The sequence below is a fragment of the Leucopleurus acutus genome (assembly GCF_964270905.1).
Source record: "Leucopleurus acutus genome assembly, chromosome: 12".
Classification (NCBI taxonomy): domain Eukaryota; kingdom Metazoa; phylum Chordata; class Mammalia; order Artiodactyla; family Delphinidae; genus Leucopleurus; species Leucopleurus acutus.
The window spans coordinates 53,706,660-53,731,871 of NC_139154.1; the positions used below are offsets into that span (position 1 = coordinate 53,706,660).

General features: G+C 38.6%; 1 protein-coding gene across 5 annotated transcripts in view; it reads left to right on the top strand.

Annotated features, from left to right (window-relative positions):
- Positions 1-25,212, top strand: part of LTBP1 (latent transforming growth factor beta binding protein 1) — a 427,411-nt gene that overhangs the window by 335,626 nt on the left and 66,573 nt on the right. For all 5 annotated transcript variants that reach the window (XM_082852057.1, XM_082852058.1, XM_082852059.1 and 2 more), the window contains 3 exons: positions 41-163; positions 6,546-6,668; positions 12,457-12,582. In XM_082852057.1, the coding sequence (XP_082708183.1) occupies positions 41-163; positions 6,546-6,668; positions 12,457-12,582 (372 nt within the window). The remainder of the gene's footprint in view (positions 1-40; positions 164-6,545; positions 6,669-12,456; positions 12,583-25,212) is intronic.

Below are 25,212 nucleotides of genomic sequence, written 5' to 3' on the forward strand. Positions count from 1 at the left end.
AGCACCACTTCTAAGTTTCTTTTTACTCTCTTGCTCATAGATATTGATGAATGCCAGCACCGTCACCTCTGCAGTAATGGGCAGTGCAGGAACACGGAGGGCTCCTTCCGCTGTGTTTGTGACCAGGGTTACAGAGCGTCCGCCCTTGGAGACCATTGTGAAGGTGAGAATTGATTGCAGAATCATAAAATGTGAGAATCAGGATCAGGGAAATCTGGACATCATCCTGGCCTCTGTCCTTGACCCCACACTTTTGACTTCACAGTTGAGGACACGAGGTCCCTGCAAGATATTTTCCCCATGGTCACACAAATAGTGCCAAGAAGTGCATAGAAGCAAGGTTTTCCTTACACTACTCAGAGCAGTTATGCCAGGAGAATTATGCCAGCGAAATGAATAAAGAATCAGTTTAACTTTTCTCAGCTGTGGATGGTTTATCCTGGGTGTATAGTTCTGTATAGCATCCACTGGGATGCAGGACCAGTGGTACCAACGATCCAAGTAAGTAAAGACAAGTTAATTTTCCAGAAAAATGTAAAGTTTTTAAAGCCAGACTTTAATTCAATTTTGAGCTTTTCACATAAAATATTTCTTCAAGATAACCCATGTGTACAGCATTTGTGAGCTGTTAACCACTTTCACTACCTGCCTTGGCTCAGAACCCCTTTGGGTGGTCAGAGCTGCTGAAGCTGCCTGTCACCAGCCTATCACTTACGAATTCTCTGTGTTCACTGTGTGTTTTTCCCACTCATCTGCTGATTTGCTGCATTTAGACCCCGTCAGTTATGAAAGCAGAAATGTGAACATGGCAGGGTTTGCCTCACATGGTGAGGTGGTGTCTGCTTGAGGGTCTGAACCCCACCTTTGATAGAAGAGAATGAGCTTTTCACTGATTGGTTTTGTGGCACATGCTTCAGTGGCCCCAGATACTTTTGGACTTTTCAGTCCCATTGGTTGGGAAAGATCAACTGTATTGTATCCTTCCCTTCTGACCAGAGAACTTGGCTCAAACAGTCACAACCTGTCTGGAGGGCAATTGGTACCATTTCAGAGGTGTTAAAATGTACATTATTGTTGAATCAGTGGGTCATCTTCTAGGATTTTATCCTAAGGTAATAATGTTTTTCAGAGGGTTAATACAACCAGTGAAAAGTTGTAACCAACATACCTATTGAAAAAATAGGCAAATGATCAAGTGATAAGTCATAATAACAATAATAATGGGTTGTCTGAAAACTGTGGATGGGGAACTCTCCAATATATGGGTAAATGTTGATGATTCAACATAGTGGCAATGCAAGATGGAAGAGGCAGCCGTGTTTCTGGGAGCCAGTCATGGAAGAACCTATTCTAGAAGTAAGTAGGTGGTAGGGCACATGCTAAGGCACTGGAAACCTACACTGACCACCAGTATGTTTTTCGCCCTAATTCCTGGCCTAGCCAAGAGGATAACCAGGCCATTGACTAAGTCTTGGGTAATGGGTGCTTATTATAGGACATGTTCCTCTATTTTGGCTGTTTTAATATGTAACCATTTCACCAGAAGTCCAATATTTTTATTCTAAAACCATCCATTTCATGAAAAGCCAAATAAAAACGTTTCCCCAGCTTCCTTGGCGTTATTAATATATATGTTCCATAAGAAAGCTTCTTTTTAAGTATATAATCAGACTCTTTTTCAAGTCAGGACTAATTTCCCTAGTGTCTTAGGTTATAAATAGGACTGGAGTCCAGTCAATTAATTCAGAGCTCCCTTTGAAACGATATTAGCACTTCAGCCTGCTAATTCCCAACTAGCACTGTTTCTGACCCTTCCCAGTCTTATGCAGCTGTAATTAACTGAGCTGTGACGGCTCACTTACCTTTCACAGCTGTGGGTGGAAGAGCCCTCTTTCTTGTCGGCATTTCTATTTACATGTGTAATTTTCCTCTTCTAACTCTGGCAGAGACTTGTTTTCGTACAGCGTTATCCTGCAGTCCTGCTGGCCTTCTCGTGGAGTCAGAATCCCAAGCATTGTGCTGATTTCTGTGGGCAACGTATGCCAGCACACTCAGTAGCCACTCACTCTGTGATTCTGGGTGGCCTCAGTTGTCCTGGTTATTAGAGGTCTTGGCATCTCAGCCTTCAAAGGCTCTGCCTCTGACTTGTTTTCCCTCCAGGCACAGTCTCTGCTTCCATGCCTACCTTGGCACCTTCCCCAGCCCCTTGCTGTGGTTGCTCCATGCTAGTCCCTTGCAAAGCCTGAGAAGAAGATTCATGATTTACTCTGTCTTCCTATGGCCCTTCTCTGTTGGTCATTTCTTTGCAGACCAAATCGAAAAAGGGAAGAAGTGCTAGTATTTCTTACCTTCTGACATTTCTTTCCAAGTCAGAGTCATCCATTTATTCATTTATGCATTCATTCAACAAAAATTTGAGTGTCAAGGATGTGCCAGGCACTGTTCTAGGTGCAGGATGTACAGCAATAAACCAAGCAGACAAAAAGTCCTGCCCTCGTGGAGCTTACATTTTAGTGAGGGAGATAACAATAAAAATGATAACTAAATAAACTATATAGTTTGTTAAATGGCAGTAAATGTTAAGGGGAAAATTAAAGTGGGGTACATGGGGGGTGCGGAGGGAGGGAGGGAGAGTGATGGTCTTAAATAAGTAGGCAAGCAGAGGTTAGCCTGAGATGATGACATTTGATTTTTTCTGGGGGAGTGTTCCATGAAAAGGCTTTGTGGAGGAGATTAAGAGCTTGACTTGGGCATTTTCAGTTTGTGTTGCCTACAGTGGGTATCCACATGAAGATATCCGAAAGACAATTGGACCTATGTGTTTGGAATTCAGGGGTGAGTTCTGAGCTGGGATACATCAGCATGTAGACAGTGTTTAAAGCCATGAAGTTGGATGGGATCACCAAGGGAGTGAATGTAGCTAGAAGAGAGAAGTTGTCCAAAGACTGAGTCCTTGTCCCTCATTTATTTAGAAGTGAGGAGGTGATAAGGAACAAGCAGAGGGGATTGAGAAAAAGTGGCAAGTGAAGGAGCAAAACCAGAATCCAAGAGAACATTTCAAAGAGGGCGTGATGAGCTTGTGTCAAACATTGCTGCTAGGCAAGATGAGGACCAAAAGTTGACCATGGCATCTAGTCAGGTGGAGGTCCTTGGTGACTGCCAAAGCAGTCTCAGTGGAGAGGTGACCACGACTGACTGTTGCTATCCTTAAAGCCGGATGGCCAACTCCTAGAAGAAAATCACCCTAGTCGGTGGTGTCAGACAATCCCACATCGGGCTCTCTTAGTATTCCACCTACTCTTTTTTTTTGCTTTTGAAGATAGAGATCTTGCAAAATTTTTAAACTAAACCAGACTCTAACATAGTGCACTGGGTTTTAAAATCTGTACAATTATTTATAAACATTTTTAAAATGCTTCCTTTTACTCTCATATTACATTATTTCTCTTAGATTTTGGAAAGTGAATGAAAATTATTTTAGGATAGGGTGAACAAAGCTGACACGTTTCCATTATGCTGAGGCACATATATTGGTAATAGAGTGTTGTTCCTGAAATTCATATCCTCAGGACTCTACTTGCTCTATTTTGAATTGAGATTTGTCACGTAATGCTAATGATCAAATGTGCCTTTTCTTATTTTGTTGTCTCAGTTTCCGAAAGAGCAAAGAAAGAAAGGTAAATCTAAAAATGGACCTCCAACTCAACACCTGTTAGAATGGCTGTGGAGCTATTAGAATAAATATGGAACAGTTGGAACTCTCTTACCTTGCTGGTGGGAATGTAACATGATACAGCCACATTAGAAACTTTAAAAGTGAAACCTACTATGTGACCCAGCCATTCTATTCCTAGGAATTTACTCAAGGAAAATGAAAGCATATATGCACACAAAGACTTAAACATGAATGTTTATCAAAACTTCATTCATAATAGCAGAACTGTAAAGAGTCCAAATACTCATTATAGGTGAAGGGTAAACAAATCGTGGTACATTCATACAATAGAACACTACTCAGCAATAATGAGGAGAGAGCCATTGATACACATGACAGCCTGGATGACTCTCAAAAACACTATGCTGAGCAGAAGAAGCCAAACAGAATAGGGGTACAAGTAACCTTTTGGGGCAATGGAAATGCCTATACCTTTTCGGTAATGATTGGTCCAGGTTATTCCTTCAGTGCATGGTTGTTTTTTTTGGGCTGCATTGGGTCTTTGTTGCTGCGTGCAGGCTTTCTCTAGTTGCGGCGAGCGGGGGCTACTCTTCGTTGCAGTGCACGGGCTTCTATTGTGGTGGCTTCTCTTGTGGCAGAGCACAGGCTCTAGGCACGTGGGCTTCAGTAGTTGCAGCACGCGGGCTCAGTAGTTGTGGCTCATGGGCTGTAGAGCACAGGCTCAGTAGTTGTGGCGCATGGGCTTAGTTGCTCCATGGCATGTGGGATCTTCCCAGACCAGGGCTCGAACCCGTGTCCCCTGCATTGGCAGGCGGATTCTTAACTGCTGTGCCACCAGGGAAGCCCCTTTAGTACATGTTTTATGACAAAAATCCATAAACAGTAGACTAGAATATCCCCATTTGGCTCAACCACTTCAAAATCATGAAATAAGCAGAGAGTTGGGGCTTAAGAATTATTTTCACAGAATTTATATCTAAAAACCTTTTCTCAATTAAATTTGGTTCCACTTTCAGGAATCTTGATCTACCAAAGGTCAGTTAATCAGTGAATAAAACCTTTGTTGGCATAGTCAGGCTTTGCAGGAGACACTTAGTCCTCCGTGCTGTTATCTTTCTTAATTGTGCATGATGGTTCCTTTACAGATTCTTTCACAGAAATTATAACACCCAAGGCATTAGATTAACAGGAACGGAGATTTTAAGGACAGACTGGAAAAAGAGACTAAGGAAAATGTCACCAAGCTTTATGTTTGTCACTACAGAATGACATTCTTACAAAGGTGTGTCATTAATTCCTTAAAAAACATTGCATTTGCAATGATGTTAAGAATCCAGCAGTGGATCCTTACAGATATAAATTGATACAGAAATGCCTGTGCCTTGATTGTGATGGTGGTCACAAGAATGTGTCTACATTTGTCAAAACTCATTGAACTGGACTCTTAGACACATTCGTTTTATGTAAATTATACTTCAGTGAAGTTGGAGAAACACACTAAAGAAGAAGTGATAAATCACTTTAGTTGTGACGGAGTCACATCAGCATTGTTTTACATTTTAGGATCTAGTATTCAGAAACACTTTAAAAATGGGTGAACCTCACAATAATTTATTTTGATAGAATGAAATTATAAGGTGCTTCTCTTTTATCTGCCCCATGAATGGTACAGAAGGCAGTTAATTAGTTGCTTGGGTTCTATGAGGAATATTTAATTCCTGTGCCCACATTTTCAACCAGACAGCCAGGAGAATAAGGCAGCAACCGTCTCCATATTCACTTCTTCCTGGACCTCCTCATGTATTTTAGCAGCAATCATAATTATTAGCAAGAAATGCCATAACATGCCAAATTTCTGAGAAAACAAAGAAGGTTTTGTTCTTTAGGTTTCTTCAGTGCTAATAATTTGAATCCTACACATACAACAGAATCGGGGCTCATGGAGTGTGTTAGGAATAATGAGCTCTGACTAGGAGTAAATGAGGTAATAAACAGCCCTAGTGAAAGATCTGCCTCGAGTTCATGCAGCAAGGGGGGGTCATTAATTGTCTTACATGCTCACAGTCAAGACCCATTATTGGTTACATAAACCATTTTTAGTTGCATATTTGTTATAAGTACATACGTTAGAAAAAATCCAGGCAACATTATACCTGCTTGTGATAACTGCTGAGTAAGTGACTTTTGATTTTGTTGACTCCCTTGCCCGCCAAAAGCTCTTCTTCCCGCTCTGCCACTTTCCACCCTGCTGTCAAGGCTCCAAGTAAGTTCCTTATGTTACCCAGGCCACCTTTGACCTCTGTAGTGTCTCTTCTCTAAATTCATGTGACACTGGAAGTTGGTTTTAGTCTTTTGACAAATATCTTTTTTGACAATTCTTATGTTAAATTATTTTGAACTTATAAAGCAACTCAATATTTTTGTGTTTTTTCTTATTAATATAATTTGGGTTTTTTGGTACAATCATTTTCCTTTGGAGGCAGGGAGCATGCCAAGTACTTTTAAAATCTTTCCTGTAATACATAATATAGGATCTTGTATAAATAGATGCTCAAGATATTCTTATTTGAGGAATAATTTTATTCTCTATCATCACAGAGAATTTAACCAAGTAAATTAATGTTTGTTATAGAATCTTTACTTTCCTCTTTGAATTGATTTGATTTGATGTTAAAACTTGTTTATTTATTGTGCAAAGCTAAAATCCTTTCAAAATATTTCATTTCTCAAAAACTCTAAAAGGTAAACGTCATCCATTTAAAATCATGCGTTATGAGAGATGTAAAATAGTGTTCATTTATGAGTCTGGTGTGTAAACATAAGGAAAATGTTTTTCTAAATACATTTTGTTTTGTCAATTGACTTGTAGATATCAACGAGTGCTTGGAGGACAAGAGTGTTTGCCAGGGAGGAGACTGCATTAATACTGAAGGGTCCTATGATTGTACTTGTCCGGATGGATTCCAGCTAAATGACAATAAAGGATGTCAAGGTACTTCTCTCTCTCTCCATCTTCTAAATTATAATTTACATTATTGTTCAGTTCTGCGTTGCTTCCTGATGATAGTCTGCGGTTTTACCACTTTGTATGTCAGTGAGCTATGCCAATTTGTATTTGTATAATATTTTTCTTGAGTCTACGTCAAGTACAGGAAGTTCTCGCTTTGCACTGCACCAGGTTAACTGAAACTCATGTGTTTTGGAACTGTGTCCTAGCTTTGTGTGCTTTCTGTGGTAACTGAGATCACCTGTACTTTGCTGTTCCTTCCATGGGCCAACCTTGGTACTTGATTCTAAATTATCTTCTAGCTTTTTTATCTCCTTCATGGGTCTATTTAATTTTGTCCCGTAGCTGATATGTATCTGCTTTTTTTTTTTTTTTCCTGATCCCTGTTTTTATCCAGTATCCAGCTTCTCCTCTCCCCCAAAAGCCTCACTAATGTTTTGGTCACAATTATAGAGGACAGGATTTTATGTTTTTTCAAAGTGCTATCATGTTTAATCTCCTAAACAGCAGTCCTCCTCCCCTTACCTGTGGTTTCACCTTCTGCAGTTTGTTACCCACAGTCAGCTGCAGTCAGAAAATATTAGGTGGAAAATTCCAGAAACAATTCACAAGTTTTAAATTGCTCACTGTTCTAAGTAGTGTAATGAAATCTCGTTCCATCCCATTTCATCCCACCCGGAGCATGTATCATCCCTTTGTCCAACGTGTCTCATCTGTTAGTCGCTTAGTAGCCACCTCCGTCGTCAGATCCACTGTCGAGGTATCACAGTTCCTGTGTTCCAGTAACTCTTATTTTACCTAATAATAGTTCCAGAGCACAAGGGTAGTGATTCAGCAATTTGGATATACCAAAAAGAAGCCATAAAGGTGCTTTTTTTTTAAATGAACAGGTGAAAGTTCTTGACTTACTAAGGAAAGAAAAAAAATCATGTGGTGAGGTTGCTAAGATCTATGGTAAGGACAAAGAGGGAAAAAGAAATTTGTTCTAGCTTTGTTGTCACCCCTCAAACTGCAAAAGTTACGGCCACAGTGCATAAGTCCTTAGTTAAGATGAAAAAGGCATTAAATATGTACAATAAGATAATGGAAAGAGAGAGAAATTACATTCACATAACTTTTATTACAGTATACTGTTATAATTCTATTTTAGTTAGTGTTGTTAATCTCTTACTGTGCCTAATTTATCAATTATACTTTATTATATGTATGTATAAGAAAAAAGTAGTATATATACGGTTCAGGCCCATCCATGGTTTCAGGTATCCACCGGAGGTCTTATAATGTATCCCCTGGGGGTAAGGGAGGACTGACTGTACAGTGGACACAAGGTACTAATAAGAACACAGCACCAATCACAGCACAGCTTTAACTGAATACCTACTATGTGCCAGTTGCTGAATTACCTTACTTAATTTGTAAAGAATTGAAGAGGCAACTTTTCTTTTATCCATTCTGTGCATGAGTAACTGAAGGTCAGAGAAGTTAATTAGCATGTTCCTCACTAATAAGTAATTGAACTGAGATTTGAACCCAAGATCTTTCCCCACTATTTTCTCTACATTGCCGTGCCAATTATTGTTACACTTATAGCGAAAGGAAGGAAGACAATGAGATTCAGTGAATTTTTTTTTTTCCCAGTGTAACACATTGAGTTATTGTTGATGCTGGGGTTAAAAAATCAGATTGTCTAGATCATTTGTTCCATCATTTTTAGCTACACCTAACTGCCCCACAAGTTTTCCTATAATTATTAGTCTTAATAAATCCATGCCTTTTTTCCCATTGAAAACGCAAACTTACCTATACTCTTATTTATTTCTAATACTGGATAAATTTTTTTTTCTCATTGTTCCTCCGCCATTATGGAACTCTGTAGTGTATCCCAAAGTACGTATAAATAAAAGCTTGTTGGAGTCATTTTTTAATCCATTGCTACTGGACATGTATGACTTTTTTGTTCTTGATTGTCATAAATTATATCCCTCTCACATGTCCCAAATCACAGTATTCTTAAAAGGGAATATGGTGTCTGTTCTCTTAGTTGTGAATATTATACTCTGTGTATCATTATCTACACTCAGCTTTGTGTCCCTGAGATACAAAAGACATGGGCCTTTGCCTTACTGATCCCAAGATTTAAATATACTGCAGTTGGTACCTCATTTGATATCATATATTTATTTACCTTCAAGGTGAATTTAAATTTTTCAGTACTTCCAATACAGAAATTAAATGTGCTTGGATTTAATGTAGTTGAGAAGAAAGGTTTGAATTATAAATTTATGTGACAGTATTTCCATTTGGGGTCTTTTACATCTTAATAAAATCTTGATTTATATAAAAATGCCCAGAGATACCCCCCAAACCACCTGAATCCTGTTTTTATTACAGACATTTGGCCTTAGAAGTAATATTTTTTCTGTTTCCTCTTGTCACAAATTTTTGACCAAACAGAGGTAAAACCAAGCCTTGTATAAAGAGACCATGATTTCATATTGCAAATTATATGCACTTCTAGAGTTAAAGTGCATAAAACTCATTTAGCCATCTGAGTAATTAATTATACTGTCTTCTCTCCGTATATTAAATTTGTGTTTGTGATTTGGTAGGAACTCATATGTGACTGCTCCAAACATATGATGTTTTATTGACTATAAATCAGTATTAAATTGACTTTGTTCTCAGTCACGTCGGTGATTCCTGATTTCCAGAATAAATTAATGTCTGCTTGAAAAACTGATATCCAAACGAATGAAAAATATTCCTGAAGCGGGATAGAGTACCATTTAAAAAAGACTATCTGTGAATATGCTCCATCACCCACCTTCTCTGATTAGAGTCTGTTTATAATACCATGTGCACTCACCTTGTTTTGAATCATCTCTCTTTGCCACGTCACTGGAGGCAACTTTGTGATCCTTCGCTCTGCCTGAAGTTAGTAGCCTACTTCTATCTAATCCCATGATCGTGTCAGCATTCTGTACATGGGTGTAGATTTCAGAGTTTGTTTTAATGCTGAAAACATAATTGATGACAATGTGAATAACCGTGGAACATATTTGAATAATAATGCATGATAGGCATAAACTTTAAGCCTCACCTAATACTCTGAAGATAGTTCCGTATTCAGGAAGGCATTTTCAATTGAAAGTGTAAGAATCTCTTCCCCCAGCAAAGTTAACGATGTCATACAGACAGCATGGAAATTCTGTGTTAATACTCTCTTCAGGAATGTGGCAGCATACATTTGATCTTCAGAACACACTCAGTTTCACGTTTTGACTTACACGTGCCAAATTGTGAATTTCTGTGGAATCTTGGACCTATGAAAGAAACCCAACTTAAATATAGTCTGGCTTTCAGCAGAGTTACTAGCAGCATAGTTTAGAAATGCCTCAATAAGTGCAACCCAAATTGAATGCATATGTTTCTCTGGTTCCAGATATTTGTGTTGTTCTTTCTTGGTGGTTTCCTGGAAAAAAGTCTGGGAATTCATCTTCAGTTCCTGTCATCAGACTTTTTAGACAATTATTTGTTAATCAGTGACTTCTCTTTAAGCAAGAAGTTTATGCCCATTCTTCCCCATGCAAAGTTGCAAAAGCCTGACAGCTTTTGTAGGGCCATATTGAGTCACAGATAAAATAAGGAGGTGGTCTCGGATAACCTCTAGGGCTCTACAAGATGGATATCAACCTGGGACTTGATCTCCAGGCCAGTGGAAGTTTATGGCACTTTGTTGCCCAGGTAGAGGGCAACAGATTCTAGGCAGCAGACTGGAAAGAAAGAATGGAGCTAACGGGTAAAAGAAGGTCAGAGTTCAAGAAAGATCACAACCTAAGGTATTATCAGTAAGTAGCGAGGAAACACAGAGGATACCAGAGATTTTATAAAAGAAGTGACGAATTTCACAGAGTGGAATCATGTTGAGAAATAGTAAAGTAGGAGATGATTCATTGCTCTTCCTTGAAATATTTTAGTGACAATTAGAAGAATGGGAGAATTGTTAAGAAAATGAGTGATTCCTATTTGATTTCTTAGTTGGGTTCAGCAGTAGATAAGCCAGTTAGCCTGAAATATATGGCAGAAGGAAGGGTAAAAAGTTCAGGCTTAATACAGAGATGACTAAATCAGCAATATTGCCGGAATTCCTATTACACAGTGAGATCAACAGGGCAAAAAGAAGAGCCCCAGGAGATCCTGGATATGGGGAAAGGGATGACTCTCTGGAGGAGAGGAGCTGCCGGGTTGGTGGCTAAGCATGTTCTAGAGGTCACTAGGAAGGTCCCATCATCTGTACCTTTCCCGTGTTCCCATTAAGCTTTACAGTTATTCATGTTGGTTCCTGCCTCCCCTGTGAGCTTCATAATGGCAAGGGCCTCTTCCTACTCAGCCTTCTCATAGGAAGCCTTCAGCCAAAGTTTTTAATTGAATTAAAGATGGATTTTTAAGAGGATATGTTGAGGGCCTCTTTAGCAAGAGATAAAGAGGAGGACCTAGGAGACTTCAGAAAGATAGGAAAATGACCTTAGTAGGGCTACTGCCTGGATGGTGCCAAGGACCTGTGATACTTTTTATGACCCCCAATTAACTAAGAGAGCCCCAATCAATCACTCTTCAGTTATTAGAGAATGAACAAAACTGTGACATTTTTTGGCGGGCAAACATTCATAGTACACTGTTCACTTGCTGTGCTAGGAGTTGGGGACTCAGAGTTAAAATATGCAGTTCTCCTTAAGAAGCAGTCAGTGCAAGAGGGACACAGATGAGACAAACAGCAGTTAAAATGCAGTGCGCATAGGCAGTTGCATGTGTCAGCACCAGTGTGAATAGGTGAACCATTCTCCGTGATTCCTTATGTTGTCCACTGTGGGCACTCTTAGCCAGTAGAACTAGGATTAGTTTGAAAGAACACTGCATTTACACCAAATACTTCAGGCATTATCAGTGTTTAGGAGTGCATCATCACCCTGGCTACAGGGAGCATAATCATTCTTCATTGAGGGCAAGCAGAGTATGAGATGGTCAACACAGCTACAGCATGATTTGTTCATGGTAATCGTCGCTACCACTTTTTGACTCTTGGTTGTGTTGGGTACTACATTAAATAGCGCCTGATGCTCATTCACTAATTTCATCATCACAAAGCTGTGCCAATATTAAGACTTTCCCTGGTATAAAAGGCCTTTTTCTTGTACTTTATTTCTTGTATCCATTTTCAGTGAAATATAGATTGTAGTCTATTTCAGTTGTATATTCAGACATCTGAGAAGTGCCATTTTTGAGCCAAACACTGTAAGACACGTCCAGCCTTGCCCTTAAGAAGTTCACGTCCCAGGGATGGATAGGCATGGACGTGGGGAGACGTACAGGCCACAGGAGAGTTGTCTGCATGGTGGTGGGAGGGGACAAAGGACAGCACAGTATTCACACTGAAGAATATTTCACAGAGGATTTATTTGATTGTAGACCCTCAAGCCTCCAATACGTCTTTTAAAAAAAGGGTACCTTTGGGTTGAAACTATGAAACTGCTTTTTTTTTTTTTTAGGTTGAAAATGGTTTGAACATTGGCTAGTTCCTGTGATTCATCCTAAGTAGTTTCTCTCCGCTGACAGTCCAACTTGCCTTGTGGTCTGGTGTGCGTACAGACTGAATAGTTGTACCATCAAAGAAGTGTCTGACCGTGTTGCAATAGATTTTTCTTCCTGTATGTCTGGTATCATAAGAAAACAAAACAGATTTTTTTCAAGTATGTGGAACTCTTCTCGATTCCAGATATTAATGAATGTGAACAGCCTGGACTCTGTGGTCCTCGTGGAGAGTGTCTCAACACAGACGGTTCTTTCCACTGCGTCTGCGAGCAGGGTTTCTCAATCTCTGCAGATGGACATACATGTGAAGGTAAGACAAACCATAAGACATCACATAATTATTGCATGATAAAGCAGAGAGGAGATCACTGTCTATTTTAATAGGCAAAGGCTCTGAGACACTGAAAGACACGCATGATTTAAGGCCTTAGAACATGTAGGCACCAAGATGACCCTTACCCGAAATCACAGCTCGGGGTGGCTGGGATTTACAAACAGGATAAACGGCCATTATGATGGTGAAAATACTCACAGGTGATTCCACTACTGGTACTGAATTAACAAGTCAAAATGTGTGGGAGGTGATGATTTTAGGTGCGCATGGGGGACCTAAAGGAAAACGGGGGCAACATCCTGATGTAACTCGAGACTCTGCCAGTTTTGATTATGCTTCATATAGACCATCTGAATCATTCTGTTTATAGAAATGCCTTGCTTGATGTTTCCTCTGCACCACTGTCAGCAGAGATTTTCCAGAGTTATTCCTCTAATATCCTTAGCTCTAAGCCAGTATATTTTCTTATCTATCAGTATTTATTATGTCCTAAAAGCTAATTAACTTGTAAGATGTTAAGATAACACTGTGGGCTTCCCATTGGCAACCTCTGTATGTTTGCAGGGATACAGCACTGGTTATATTCATAAGATTTATATCTTGATGACTTATTATAGTTTGATAAATTGAGGAATAATTCATCTGAACCTTTATAAAAGTAAACCGAGAAGATTCCTATAATCATAATTTTAATCCATCCCTTTGTGAATCTAGGTTATCAAAACCCAGCTATGTTTTAAAGAAGTATGAAGGTTTTGTTCTGGGCCTATGATAGGATCCAAATGCTTTGCTCTAAAAAATAGTGCAGCAGGAAGTGTGTGCTCTCCTTACCCATACCACAGAGGAATCAAGTCGAGGAACGGCAACCAGGTTCATCTGAAACTAATTATTATATTGGGAAGAATAAACTGATCTTATAAAAAGCAGGAGATTGTTGAAATTGCTCTCTTGCTGAGCAGACAAAACATTGATACCAGATTTGGTTTCAAGTGAAAGAGAGATAGTGCAGGGTGGGGTTTACACAAGCAGATTCTGAGGGGTTTGAAAGTGATCAAAAGTGGGGAAATGGAGAAAAACATCATAAAGATGGCCATGAGAGGTTTACTCCATGATTCAGTGGTTCAAGTTTTAATTAATTTTATATTTAGAGCTCTTAAGAAAGACAGGGCATGAATGCATACATTCTGGGGGGATCACGGTATTCCCTGGTGGAGGGAATAGGGTGCTAGCCCATCTGAGTCACGGACGAAACGAATTTGCAGAATGCACATTTCCCTGCCTTCTAGAAAGGTGCAGGTTTGCTTCTTCAGCTAGCTCTAAAACATGGATAGTAAGGGCTTCCTTTGCTGAAAAGTGGTCCCAGTTACAACTGCCAATAGCTGTGCCATGCAAAAACTATATTCAGAAAAAATGTAAGTCACCTCAAGTGCTCACCAGTCAAAGCCATTGCTCCAGAAGAATATACCAATATAAGCATATTCACATTTATTTTTTCTTTTGTACTTTATAATTTGTCTTTAATTCTGTATCTTTTAAAATCCTGATTTCTGCAACTCCAGAGTTACATAATCATTCTAATTTAGTTGCAGTTCTAATTTTGTTAGTCATTTACTTGGCAGAGATTTTAATTTTAAAATGTGTTTTTAGAAAACTTCCAGTGCTTTGTAAATTACTGTACTTTAGTATACTGTCTTTGACACTTGTTTCATATTTTTTACTCCAGAATCTGGATAGTTTTACAAAAGTAAAAAAGTAGATAATTTAGAATATTGTTCTGATATATGGCAGTATAACTAGAAAGCTCCCTAATTATTAGGCATGTTAATCTCTTTTTAGAATAAGCTTTGCAAGATTTTCATTTTTTGTGGTCTTAATCCAATATATTAAACTGGTCCAAATTTTCTGTTGTTGGACTTAGTCTGAAACTTGTGACAGTAGCAGTATGTCCTGAATCTACCTTTGGCGGTGGTGTAGGACGAAGCTAGGCCATGTGATGGGAATTTAACTATGGACGTGATGTGCATAGGACTTGAATTAACATTGAGAAGTGGCTGGCACCCTTATTTCATGCCCATCTGCCAGCTTACTTCCGAACTTCTAATTAAAGCAGTTGAAGCCACCTGGATGTGTGAGGGCTGGCATACCCTGCTTTAAGCAGGGCTGAAGGAATCCCACCCAGATGAGGGAAGGAGGGCCCTTCCCTGATTTCCTATGACTTGGAGAGCTGTCAGCATCTCTGCACAGTTACTGAACCACAACAAAGAGGTGTACTCTTCAACATGAACTGTCTCAGGTATCAAGTAGCATGGCCGATTCTTTGGAAATACAAACAGCACCACTGGCTCCTTCCTTTCCCTTATGTATGTGCCGCTCTGGGAGCACGTATGTGGGAGAGGATGGAGAAGCATCTTGTTTTTCCCACGTGAGATAAAGAAGAACAACAGTGTCATTTGATGTTTGAGTGGAGTGGGAAGGAAGTGATGGGTGAGCAGCTATTTATTTATTTATTCATTCCCTTAGCAGTGACAGAGCGCCTGTCTTATGCCAGGCACCATAACCGTTCCGAGGGCAAGACACACACTGTCCTTGTCCACATGGAGCCTACATTCTAGGAAGGGATTCAGGGATCAATAAGTAAATAGTACATATAGAAAATTACGTTGTTGTAGTTAAATAATATAACATGGTTATACTTCATGGATATAAATAAGTGCAGGGTATGGCATGCCATATATAATTTATAATGCACAGGGTTTTTTTCCCCAAGTCCTACAGGTGGATGTCAGGAAACTGCAGGGGAGCAGGACCCTTCTGGTTTACTTCCACCTCGGTAGTTCTTGGTAATTCTTTCTTTTCTTCTCATAACTGCAGTTCATCTTTTCCTGCCACCTCCTGCACCCTCTAGCCAGAGCTTTTATTTTGTGTAGGAAAACAAAGGAAATTTTTCTTCTTTCATTCAGCTCACTGTTTTTTATTTCAATTTATCTTATCGATTTGTTTTAAAAAGTTACACTTCTTTGGCTCCTTTATTTTTCCCCACTTTTTAAATTGCAGCGTTTTAATTCTTAGGAATAATATGTATCATCCCGTTTATAAGCTGACTCAGGGTTTGGTTTCTTCATCATCAGAAGAATGTGAGTGAGTGGGAAGAAGAATAGGGAAACCTGTGACTGTATCCTCAGTGTCACCATGTCTGTCCCCTGACTCCCATAGAGAAATGCCTCCTGGCCTCTGACTTGGCATCACTCCATCCACGTGCCTCTGGGCAGGCTGCTCTTGGCCAGGAATGGCTGTGCTCTCCCAGTTGGGTGTCCAGGTTGACTGAGACCTTGTATGACAACGAGTAGAACTGGGGACATTGGGCATCTCTAGACCCCACTGTGCTTTCTAGTCTGTTCACATAATAGACTGGGCACACTTGTCTAGCAGGGACCTCAGAGGAGCGCGGCAACACAGAGGGAGCGTTGGTGACTTACGGAACCTGCTTAGTCATGGCTAATTAGGCCTCCAAACCATGACCAAAATAACTCCCTAAAGCCCTGTCCTTTAGAAAGAAGCCTCATTCATTCATCCGTTTGACAAATATTTATTACGTGTGTGCTAGGTACAGGCCACTCCTCTAGGAACTGAGGCTGTGTCAGTGAACAAAAAAAGATCCCCAGTTTCTTGGAGGCAATAAACTAATAAACTATGTAATATGCTAGACAGTGATAAACCCCATGAAAAAGAGTGGAGTAATGGAGCTCTGAGGTCTAGAGTGAAGAATGGAAGCTGCTACAATACAGACTAGGGTAGTCACAATGGGCTGTTCTGCCTCTGTAATGTGGGTTGTAATTGTAATACGAAAATTGTGTCTGAGTAACAGATAAAGCCATATTAAGTGCCTTTCTTTTTCAAACTGATCATCTCCTGGCTAAGTGATAATAGCCTGTCAATAAATAGACAAGAGGACATGAGCGTATCTGCTAAAGGCCTTTTTCCAATTACCAACATGAGTTCTGTTGTCCAGACAGGGGAATAAAAACTCAGAGTACAACACCAAGAGCAAACCCTCATGTGAATTCTCGGCTTTGGGTGATCATGATGTGTCAGTGTAGGTTCGTCAGTTGTAACAAATGGAGCCCTCTGGTGGGGGATGTTGACAGTGGGTGACGATGGGGGAGGGTTTTGGGAAAACAAGGGGAATATGGAAACTTTCTGTGAAATTTTACTGTGAACCTGAAACTGCTCTTTAAAGTCTGTTTTTAAAAATCAGGCCTTCCTGGCATTACCTGTTTTTCATCAGAAAAAAACAAAAAATCCAAACCTTTAAGTTCAAGTCTATATTCGACTGCTGTCTTTTTCTCCCCTGAATTGTGCTGTTTATTTCTCACTTTTCAAAATAATACCCCCCATGGAGTATGTGATCAGGAACTTCTCTCATATTCAAAACAACTCTCATATTGATTTAAAAATCGAGAACTCTAGGATTGGAAGGGGACTTCTTAGAACATCTAGGCGGAACTCTGAATCCCAAAGCACTCAAATCAAATCAAGCTGTAAAGGCTCTAATCCTGTAACCTATTTAGATATCTACTATACACCACTTCTTGCTAGCTCATTCATTTGGAAGGGAAAACACAACAAATGCAAGTGGTAAGGATGGCTAGTTTCTTGAAGTTGACTGAGAACAGTGATATCAGAAGGATTAAAAGAAGTTGGGTCCAAACGCTTAGGCCAATTTTGTGTTCGCTGGGAACCAGAAAATACAGTAAAGGCAACCTTTGCCAAATCAAAGAAATAAAAACGAACTGGGAGCTAGTGTGGTTTTGTTTTCAGACTTTGAGGTACATTTTCTATGAACAGTGTAGAAAGAAAGTATAAAACCATTGTTGACAACACTCCAAGGCAGTTGGTGGTTTTGTGGCATGGAGATAGAACTTTATGTCTATCACCGAAGAGAAAATATTTTTGAAAATGACTTAGCCAAGTAGGACATTGAAGTACCCTGACACAATAATATATTACATCTGGCTGCTTGGCGCAAAGATTTTTAGGGTTTTTTTTTTAGTACTTTTAGAGTTGGAAACTAAAAGCCCAGTAAGAGAACACAGCCGGAGTGTTGCTTTTCTAAAGACAGGGAATTCAGCTTAACAACAGGATCCTTTCCCTCCCTTGTGTAAAAGAAGGATCAGACAACATTCCAGGTAAGGAAGGGAAGTGGCCTCTTGCTGTAAAGGCTACTGTTCTTCACACTCACTCCTCCTGTGAATGTACTTCTGCAGAAGTGAATGAAATGGATGATCAAATCATTAGGGAGAGAGCTGAGGAAATCTTGCTGGAATAAGCTGCTTTTGGACCTGGAATACATATTTTCCATGCATTGTTTGATTGTCCTCCATATATGAACATTTTTATAAAGAAATTCATAATGGTAGCAAAAAAAATTCAAGAGCTCTTCCTAAGCCTTTTATCGCTGCTGACCTTTTAAAACCCCAGAGCTATGGAAAATCATCTGTTACTAGAAGAAGTAAACACTTTTCCTTGCAGCCAAAAAAAATAGACATGAAACTGCCAGAAAGGGAAGTCTGTGAATAGGCGGGCTGCCCCTCACACTTCCTACTGTGGCCCCCCCTCCCCCAGCTCATGTCTGGGGCACCGAGAGCTTCCTGCATCTACTTTGACCAGTCTTTTGATGTCATCAACAACCCAAGTTCTTGAGAGATCATGGAAGGTTGTTGTGAATAATATTTTTATACTTTAGACCTACATTGTAATGCTTAATATATCGACTCCAGAATCAGTTACTTTTTAGGCATCTAACAGAGAATATCATATGGTTGTCTTGGACGCCCAGTGTGAGTGGACCGGAGATACTTCACATGTCTGATTTCATGACTTTATTAACACAACAGCAGTAATAGTAATAGCCAGCGTTCACTGAGTTCTTGTTAGGAGCCAGGCACTGTGCTAAGCGTGCACCCATTTTCTCTTTTAATCTTCACAACAAACCTATAGGCAGGTTAAGTACTAATTGGGATGCTTTTGGCTGCAATGAGCAGCTTACTATAAAGAAGTTTATTATACTAATAAGTGCAGAGATTGTCACCTCTCATCTACTGTAGGTCTTTATTTAACGTCACTTTCTCAGTAAGCCCTTTTTTTTTCTCATTTTTTCTTAAGTATAGTTGCCTTACAATGTTGTGTTAATTACTGCTGTACAGCAAAGTGATTCGGTCATACATATATATATATACATTCTTTTTCATATTCTTTTCCATTATGGTTTATCATAGGATATTGAATATAGTTCCCTGCGATATACAGTAGGACCTTGTTGTTTATCCATTCTATATATAATAGTTTGTATCTGCTAATCCCAAACTCCCAATCCATCCCTTTCCCACCCTCCTCCTGCTAGGCAACCACCAGTCTATTCTCTATGTCCCTGATTCTATTTCTCTTTCATAGGCAGGTTCATTTGTGTCATATTTTTGATTCCACATATAAGTGATATCATGCGGTATTTGTCTTTCTCTTTCTGACTTACGTCACTTAGTATGATAATCTCTAGTTGCATCCATGTTGGTGCAAATGGCATTCTTTTGTTCTTTTTTATGGCTGAGTAGTATTCCATTGTATATATGTACCACATCTTCTTTACCCATTCATCTGTCAGTAAGCCCTTTTCTAACCACCCTTTCTCACCTTCACTCACCCCCAACATTCCCGTTCCCTGTTTTTTTTTAACTACTTTATTCTCCTTCTGTGTCTTATCTATTATTTATTGTCCGACCCCCCTGCTAGACTCAGGCTGATAAGACAGGAGTCTTCATCTGTTTTGTTCACTACTTTGTGCCATTAGTTAGGGCCCAATAAATACTTTGTGAACGGATGAAGGGATGATGAACTGTCTGTAACTCATCCTGGACTGTCAGGAAACAGACATAATTGAGTGTGTTGTGCACTTCTGCGAAGGCTTCTCTTTTTTTTTGAGGATTTCATTCCCTAAAGCACACCCTGCTTAGTGTTTGGTGCAGCAGTGGTTAAGACGTTAGGCTGCGGAGTCTGAGTATACGTGGGCTTGAACGCTTGCTCCAGCACTTCCAAGCTGTGTGGACTTGAGTAAGATGCTCACGTGCCTCAGTTCCCCACTGCATGATGAGGATAAAATACAGCACCTACGTGGAGTTTGTTGGGAGAGGTAAGTATGTTGATATGTGTTGGCAAGTATCAACTTAGAATGCAGCCTGGCCCCTAGAACATGCTCGATGAATGTGAATTATTGTTAGTATTTTAGCACTTCTTACATGGGCACTCTAGTTATTGCTGTTTGTTTCCCTTAATATGTGGGCACCTAAAAGGAAGGGGACATTTAACATCTATTTATTTTTATATGATCTGTGCTTAGCAAATATACAACACACAGTTGTATTGTTTGTGAATTAAATTGTCTGCTAGTTCTAAGTCCAGGTCTGGATATAAACAAATTACTATATTTTTTCCATTTTTAAACCCCCAATTTTATTAAAGTCATGTAGAATACGGTACAGTAACTCATTTATACATAATTTGCTTTAAATTCCTCACCTTTTGTGTTCCCTAAGCATTACATGTGACTAACTTTCCCCATTCACCTCTGAGGTATTTCAAGTTTTTAAGTGTGTGATGTGTCAATTGCCAGTAAACTGATCACTCATGCAAATGCTTATTTGCATTTAAGTATTGACACTTATTTCTAGACGTACACTGTCTGTCTTCTGTGGTCTCATAACTAGTCTTTCTTGGCCTCCTGTTTGAATATAGAAAGAGAAAAATTAGAATAGTGAAAAAAAAAAGGGAATTTTTTTTGGCTGATCTCATACTGCCTCTGGGGCCCAAGTGTCAAAAAGATGAATCTGGGGTTTGATGTATTTGGCCTGTGCTTAGCGTTTTCTCCCAGTCTCACTGGCAGCACCTCTTAGTGTAAGAGACACTATATGAAAAGGGAAAATGTACAGCATGACTCTGAAGTTAGAATGAGATATTTTTTAGAAAAGCTCAGGTGTTAAAATGTAAAACCACTAAATAAATGCAGAGATAATCCAAACGGTTATAAATTGACCTGATAAGACAAAACACTGCGTTTTAAAAACTGATACAAGGTAAAAACACACAGAGTATCTTTCTTTTTCAAGTAATTGCGGCAGAAGAAATATGCAATTGGAGTTCAGGATATTTTCCACGCATACCTAAAGAACTTTTTCTTAATGGCATGGAATTTATTCAAAATGGAGAATTTATTCAAACACTCCACTCTTTGTGATATTCCATTATATGATGGTAAACGAGGATTATTCTTTACCTTTGGGAGTAGAAAAGTGTTTTTCAAAAGATTTCATCCAGTTTCTTCTCTTTAAATTTTTAGAAATGTTTTTTTCTGTGGCAAATTCAAATCCTTCTCATTCAGTTTCCCAGTTTTTATATAACATTTTTTCAGTCCATCGTGGGAAGAAATAGGAAGAAAATGGCTTTTTAAGTTCAGAAATCACTTTGATTCTCTTTCTCTAGAAAGAAGCATGGATGATTTATTGTGTTTACAAGTTTTGCTTTTGTGAAAAGAAGTGTTTGGTGTCTCATTAAAAATATACTACCTTTTCAACTTAGAGTTTTTCCTTTAAATGTCACAGATACTCAGTTTTGGATTTTCACCGATAATACGAGGTTTTATCGTAATTGAACAAACATCTGGTGCTTGCAGTGGCTTCCCCAGGCAGCGCCTCTTCCCTCCACCTGTGTCTCCGTTTTCTGAGGGGAAAGATCTGTACCCAGTGCAAACTGCAGGCTTTCAGAGCTGTTTAATGACACAGATGCCCTTTGCAGCTACAGAACCTGAGGAGAAGTGAGACAGACCACTTTCCCCATTTTCTTAGTCTTCCACTGCATGAGTTTGTTAATACGGTTTGGAATGTGAAAGCCAAAACACTCTTCTGAAGTTTTTTCTAAAGCAGTTGACCTAAAATTATTTCATTCATGAGGATTTTCATCCTTGGCCTTATTTTGAATAATAGAGATAATCTTCTGTACATTTATTCCACTTCCTTGTCTTCAAAAGCCAAATGGAAATGAGAAGGGACATAATTTAAATACTTGAAAAATTCTTAGGACTTTTTGGGGTCTTTAAAAAAAAACCACAAAATTTAAAAACTCATTAATTTTATATTTTACCCTCATGTAGAATATTTACTAGCTGTATTAATTTTAAACTTATGAAAGGGCATGTGGGGTAGAGAAAGAGAGAACTAGGAGCCCACTCTCAGCAGTTCAGATGCACGTGGGAGGGAGTGTTGCCAGTAAGGGCCTGGGGAGCTGTACTGATCCAGATCAATCATCATTAATGCTTAATAGTCAAATATGACCTCCCTTTGCACATCACATGTTTCTGTTTAAATATCCATGATTCCTAAAACCCTATATCCTGGAACATTAGGATTCCAGTCTGTTCTGAACATAGAGCAATGCTGTTATAATTCTAAGAAAATGATTTAAAAATTCATTCCATAGTAATTCTCCATCACCTTCTACGAGACAAAAAATAGTAGCATAGTCTGGACAGTATTCAAATGATTCCCTTGACTTGCAGTGGGTCACATAGAAATGTTAAAAGTTTAAGAAAAGATGTATTGTGTTACATCGGTTCTCTTATTTTCACCTGTATTCCTACTTAAGAAAAAACAAAAAGAAAAATAACGACTTCATTTGCATATGGAAGGAATTTAAGTGTCAGAGTATTTGAATGGCTTACAATGGACGGGTAGCGAGTGGTGACCAGGATTGCTACTTAGAGTCCCTTAATATTTTAGTCTAATAAGTATATATCTCTTACCAAGGAGAAAGGGAGACAGAATGAGCTTTTGAATGTGTAAGATGGTCTTTAACCAGGAAATATAGCAGTGTGGATTGGCTTTTTTTTTTTTAAGTAAATTTTTTAAATTGCTTAAAATATATAAAGAAAAGTGCATCAGTCATAAGGGTACTTTTGATAAACTTTTACAGAGTGAGCACACTTGGTAATGAGCCCCTTGAATGCTTTCTCAAGCTTCTTCCTGATTATTACCCATCCCCCTGCCCAATACCCATACACAGCAGTAACCACTATTTTGTCTTCATTACCATGGCTTTGTTTTGCCTGTTTTTGAACATTGTATCAGTGGAATTATGTAGTAGGTATTCATTTGTGTCTGGCTTATTTCATTCAACATTATGCTTATAAGCTTCACCTGTGTTATATGTAGCAGTACTTCATCTTCAGTGCTGTACAGTATTTCATTGTATGAATATACTACAATTATGTATCCATTCGGCTGTTGATGGCCATTTGGATTTCTTCAAGTTTGGGACTGTTGTAAATAAAGCCTTAGTAATCTTGAACATACCTTTTGGTGGATGTAATCACTAATTTCTGTTGGATATTACCTGGTAGTGTAATTTATAGGTCATAGAACATATGTATGTCTCATTTTCATAAGTACAGCCAGTTTTTCAGACTACCAGTTTACACTGCCACCAGTTAAGTTTGAGACTTCCAGTGCCACATCTTGTCAACAGTTGGAATTGTCAGTCCTTTTAAAGGTTAGCCATGCTGAGTAATGGTATCTCACCGTGGTGTCAATTTGCATTTCCCTTGTGAGGGCTGATGTGCAACAACTTTCCATACCTTTATATTGGCTCTTTCAGAATTGTTTCATTTGTCTACTTCTGTATAACAAACCTCTTCAAAAGGAGGTACCCTACACAACAGTTCTCTCCCTGGTAACTTCAGTTGAACCCAAGTTCTTAATTTTAATGAAGTCCAGTGTTTTCATTATTTCATTTGAGATCAGTACTTGTTGTGTCCATAATCTTTGCAAACCCTGAAGTCATTATGATACCGGTTATATTTTCTTCTGAAAGCTTTATTTTATATTTTACATTTGGAATCTGTCCTTGCCATGAAATTGATTTTTGCATATGGTGCGAAACAGAGGTCAAGATTTATTGGGTTGGCCAAAAAGTTCGTTTGGGTCCCGGCGCCATCTTCTGGAAAAACCCGAACGAATTTTTTGGCCAACTCAATACTTTTTTCCTATGTCCATTTGGGTCGTGGCTGTTTGAGAAGAGCAGCCTTTCCCCGCTGATCTGCACTGGTAACTCTGTTATGAAGCATGTGGTCAAATATATCTATATGGGTCTATTTCTTCCTCGTTCTATCCATAGGTTTACTTATCTACCCTTGCTCCAATAGCATACTCTCTTAATTACAGTGGCTTTATAATCAATTTAAATATGTGGTGCTGCAAATTCTAAATTGTTATATTTTGTTGTCCACTGAGATTTTCAGGCCTATTCTTGGCCCTTTTCATTTCTATATAAGTTTTATAATCAGCTTATCAATTTTCACCCAGAAAAACTCTGCTGAGATTTTGTTTGGAATTGCATTGACTCAATAGGTCAATTTGGGAAGAGTTCACATTTTACAATATTGAGTCTTCCAATCCATAAGTAAGACATATCCCTCCATTTGTTTAGGTTTTCTTTCATTTATCTTGGTGTTTCGTTGCAGCTTTTTTGTGTAAGGTCTTACACAATATTTTTAGACTTATGCCTAGGTTTTTAATGTTTTTGTACTGTAGTGAGTGGTGCTTAAAGTGGGTTTTTTTACCCTTATAATTGTTTGTTACTAGTGCATAGAGCTACATTTGATTTTTGTACATTGACCTTGTATCTATTACCTTACTAAATTTACTTGTTATTTCTAGTAGTTTATCTGCAGATTCTTTTGGATTTTGTACATAAACCATTATGTTGTAGATGAAAAACTATTTACTTATTTTCTTTTGATAATTATACTTTTCTTATCTTAGTCTTTCTGGGACCTCTACTACATAAAGGTTGTGATAGCTAGCTTCTTTGTCTCATTCCTGATCTCAGCAGGGAAAGCATTTAATATTTAAGTATGGTGTTTGCCATAGTTTTGTTTTTGTTTTTAATATGTACTCTTTATCAGATAAGGAAATTCTTTTTTAGTTATGATTTGCTAAGTCTTTATTATGAATGGTTTTGAATTGTAATAGATGCTTTTTCTGTGTCTATTAAAAAAATTATTTTCTCCTTTATTCTGTTAATGTGAATTGCATGGACTGATTTGTTTAAACAAGATGAAAGTTTGTTTCTCTCTATGTAGCTGTTCAAGAACAAGTAATCGAGGGTTCAGAATGCAAGTGTACAGCACTGGAACCCAGACAATATCCGTTTTATTCTGCTCTTCTTGACATGTGGTTTCCATATCATGGTCCAAGATGGTAGCTCTAGCGGTCACCATCACATGCGCATTCCAGCCATATTAATTTTTTTTTTTTAGTGAAAATACCCTTGCATTCTTACAATAAACCCATTAGTCATGACGTATTAGCCTTCTTACATATCCCTAGAGGCAAACTGATAACATTTTTTTAGAATATCTACATCCGTGTTCATGTAAATTTTCCTTCCTCTTAATGTCCTGGTAAAGTTGTGGAGTCATGGTGGTTCTGGTTTCATAAAATAAGTTGAAAGTATCCCTTCTTTCGGTTTTTCTGAGAAAAGTATGTGTTAAATTGGTGTTACTTT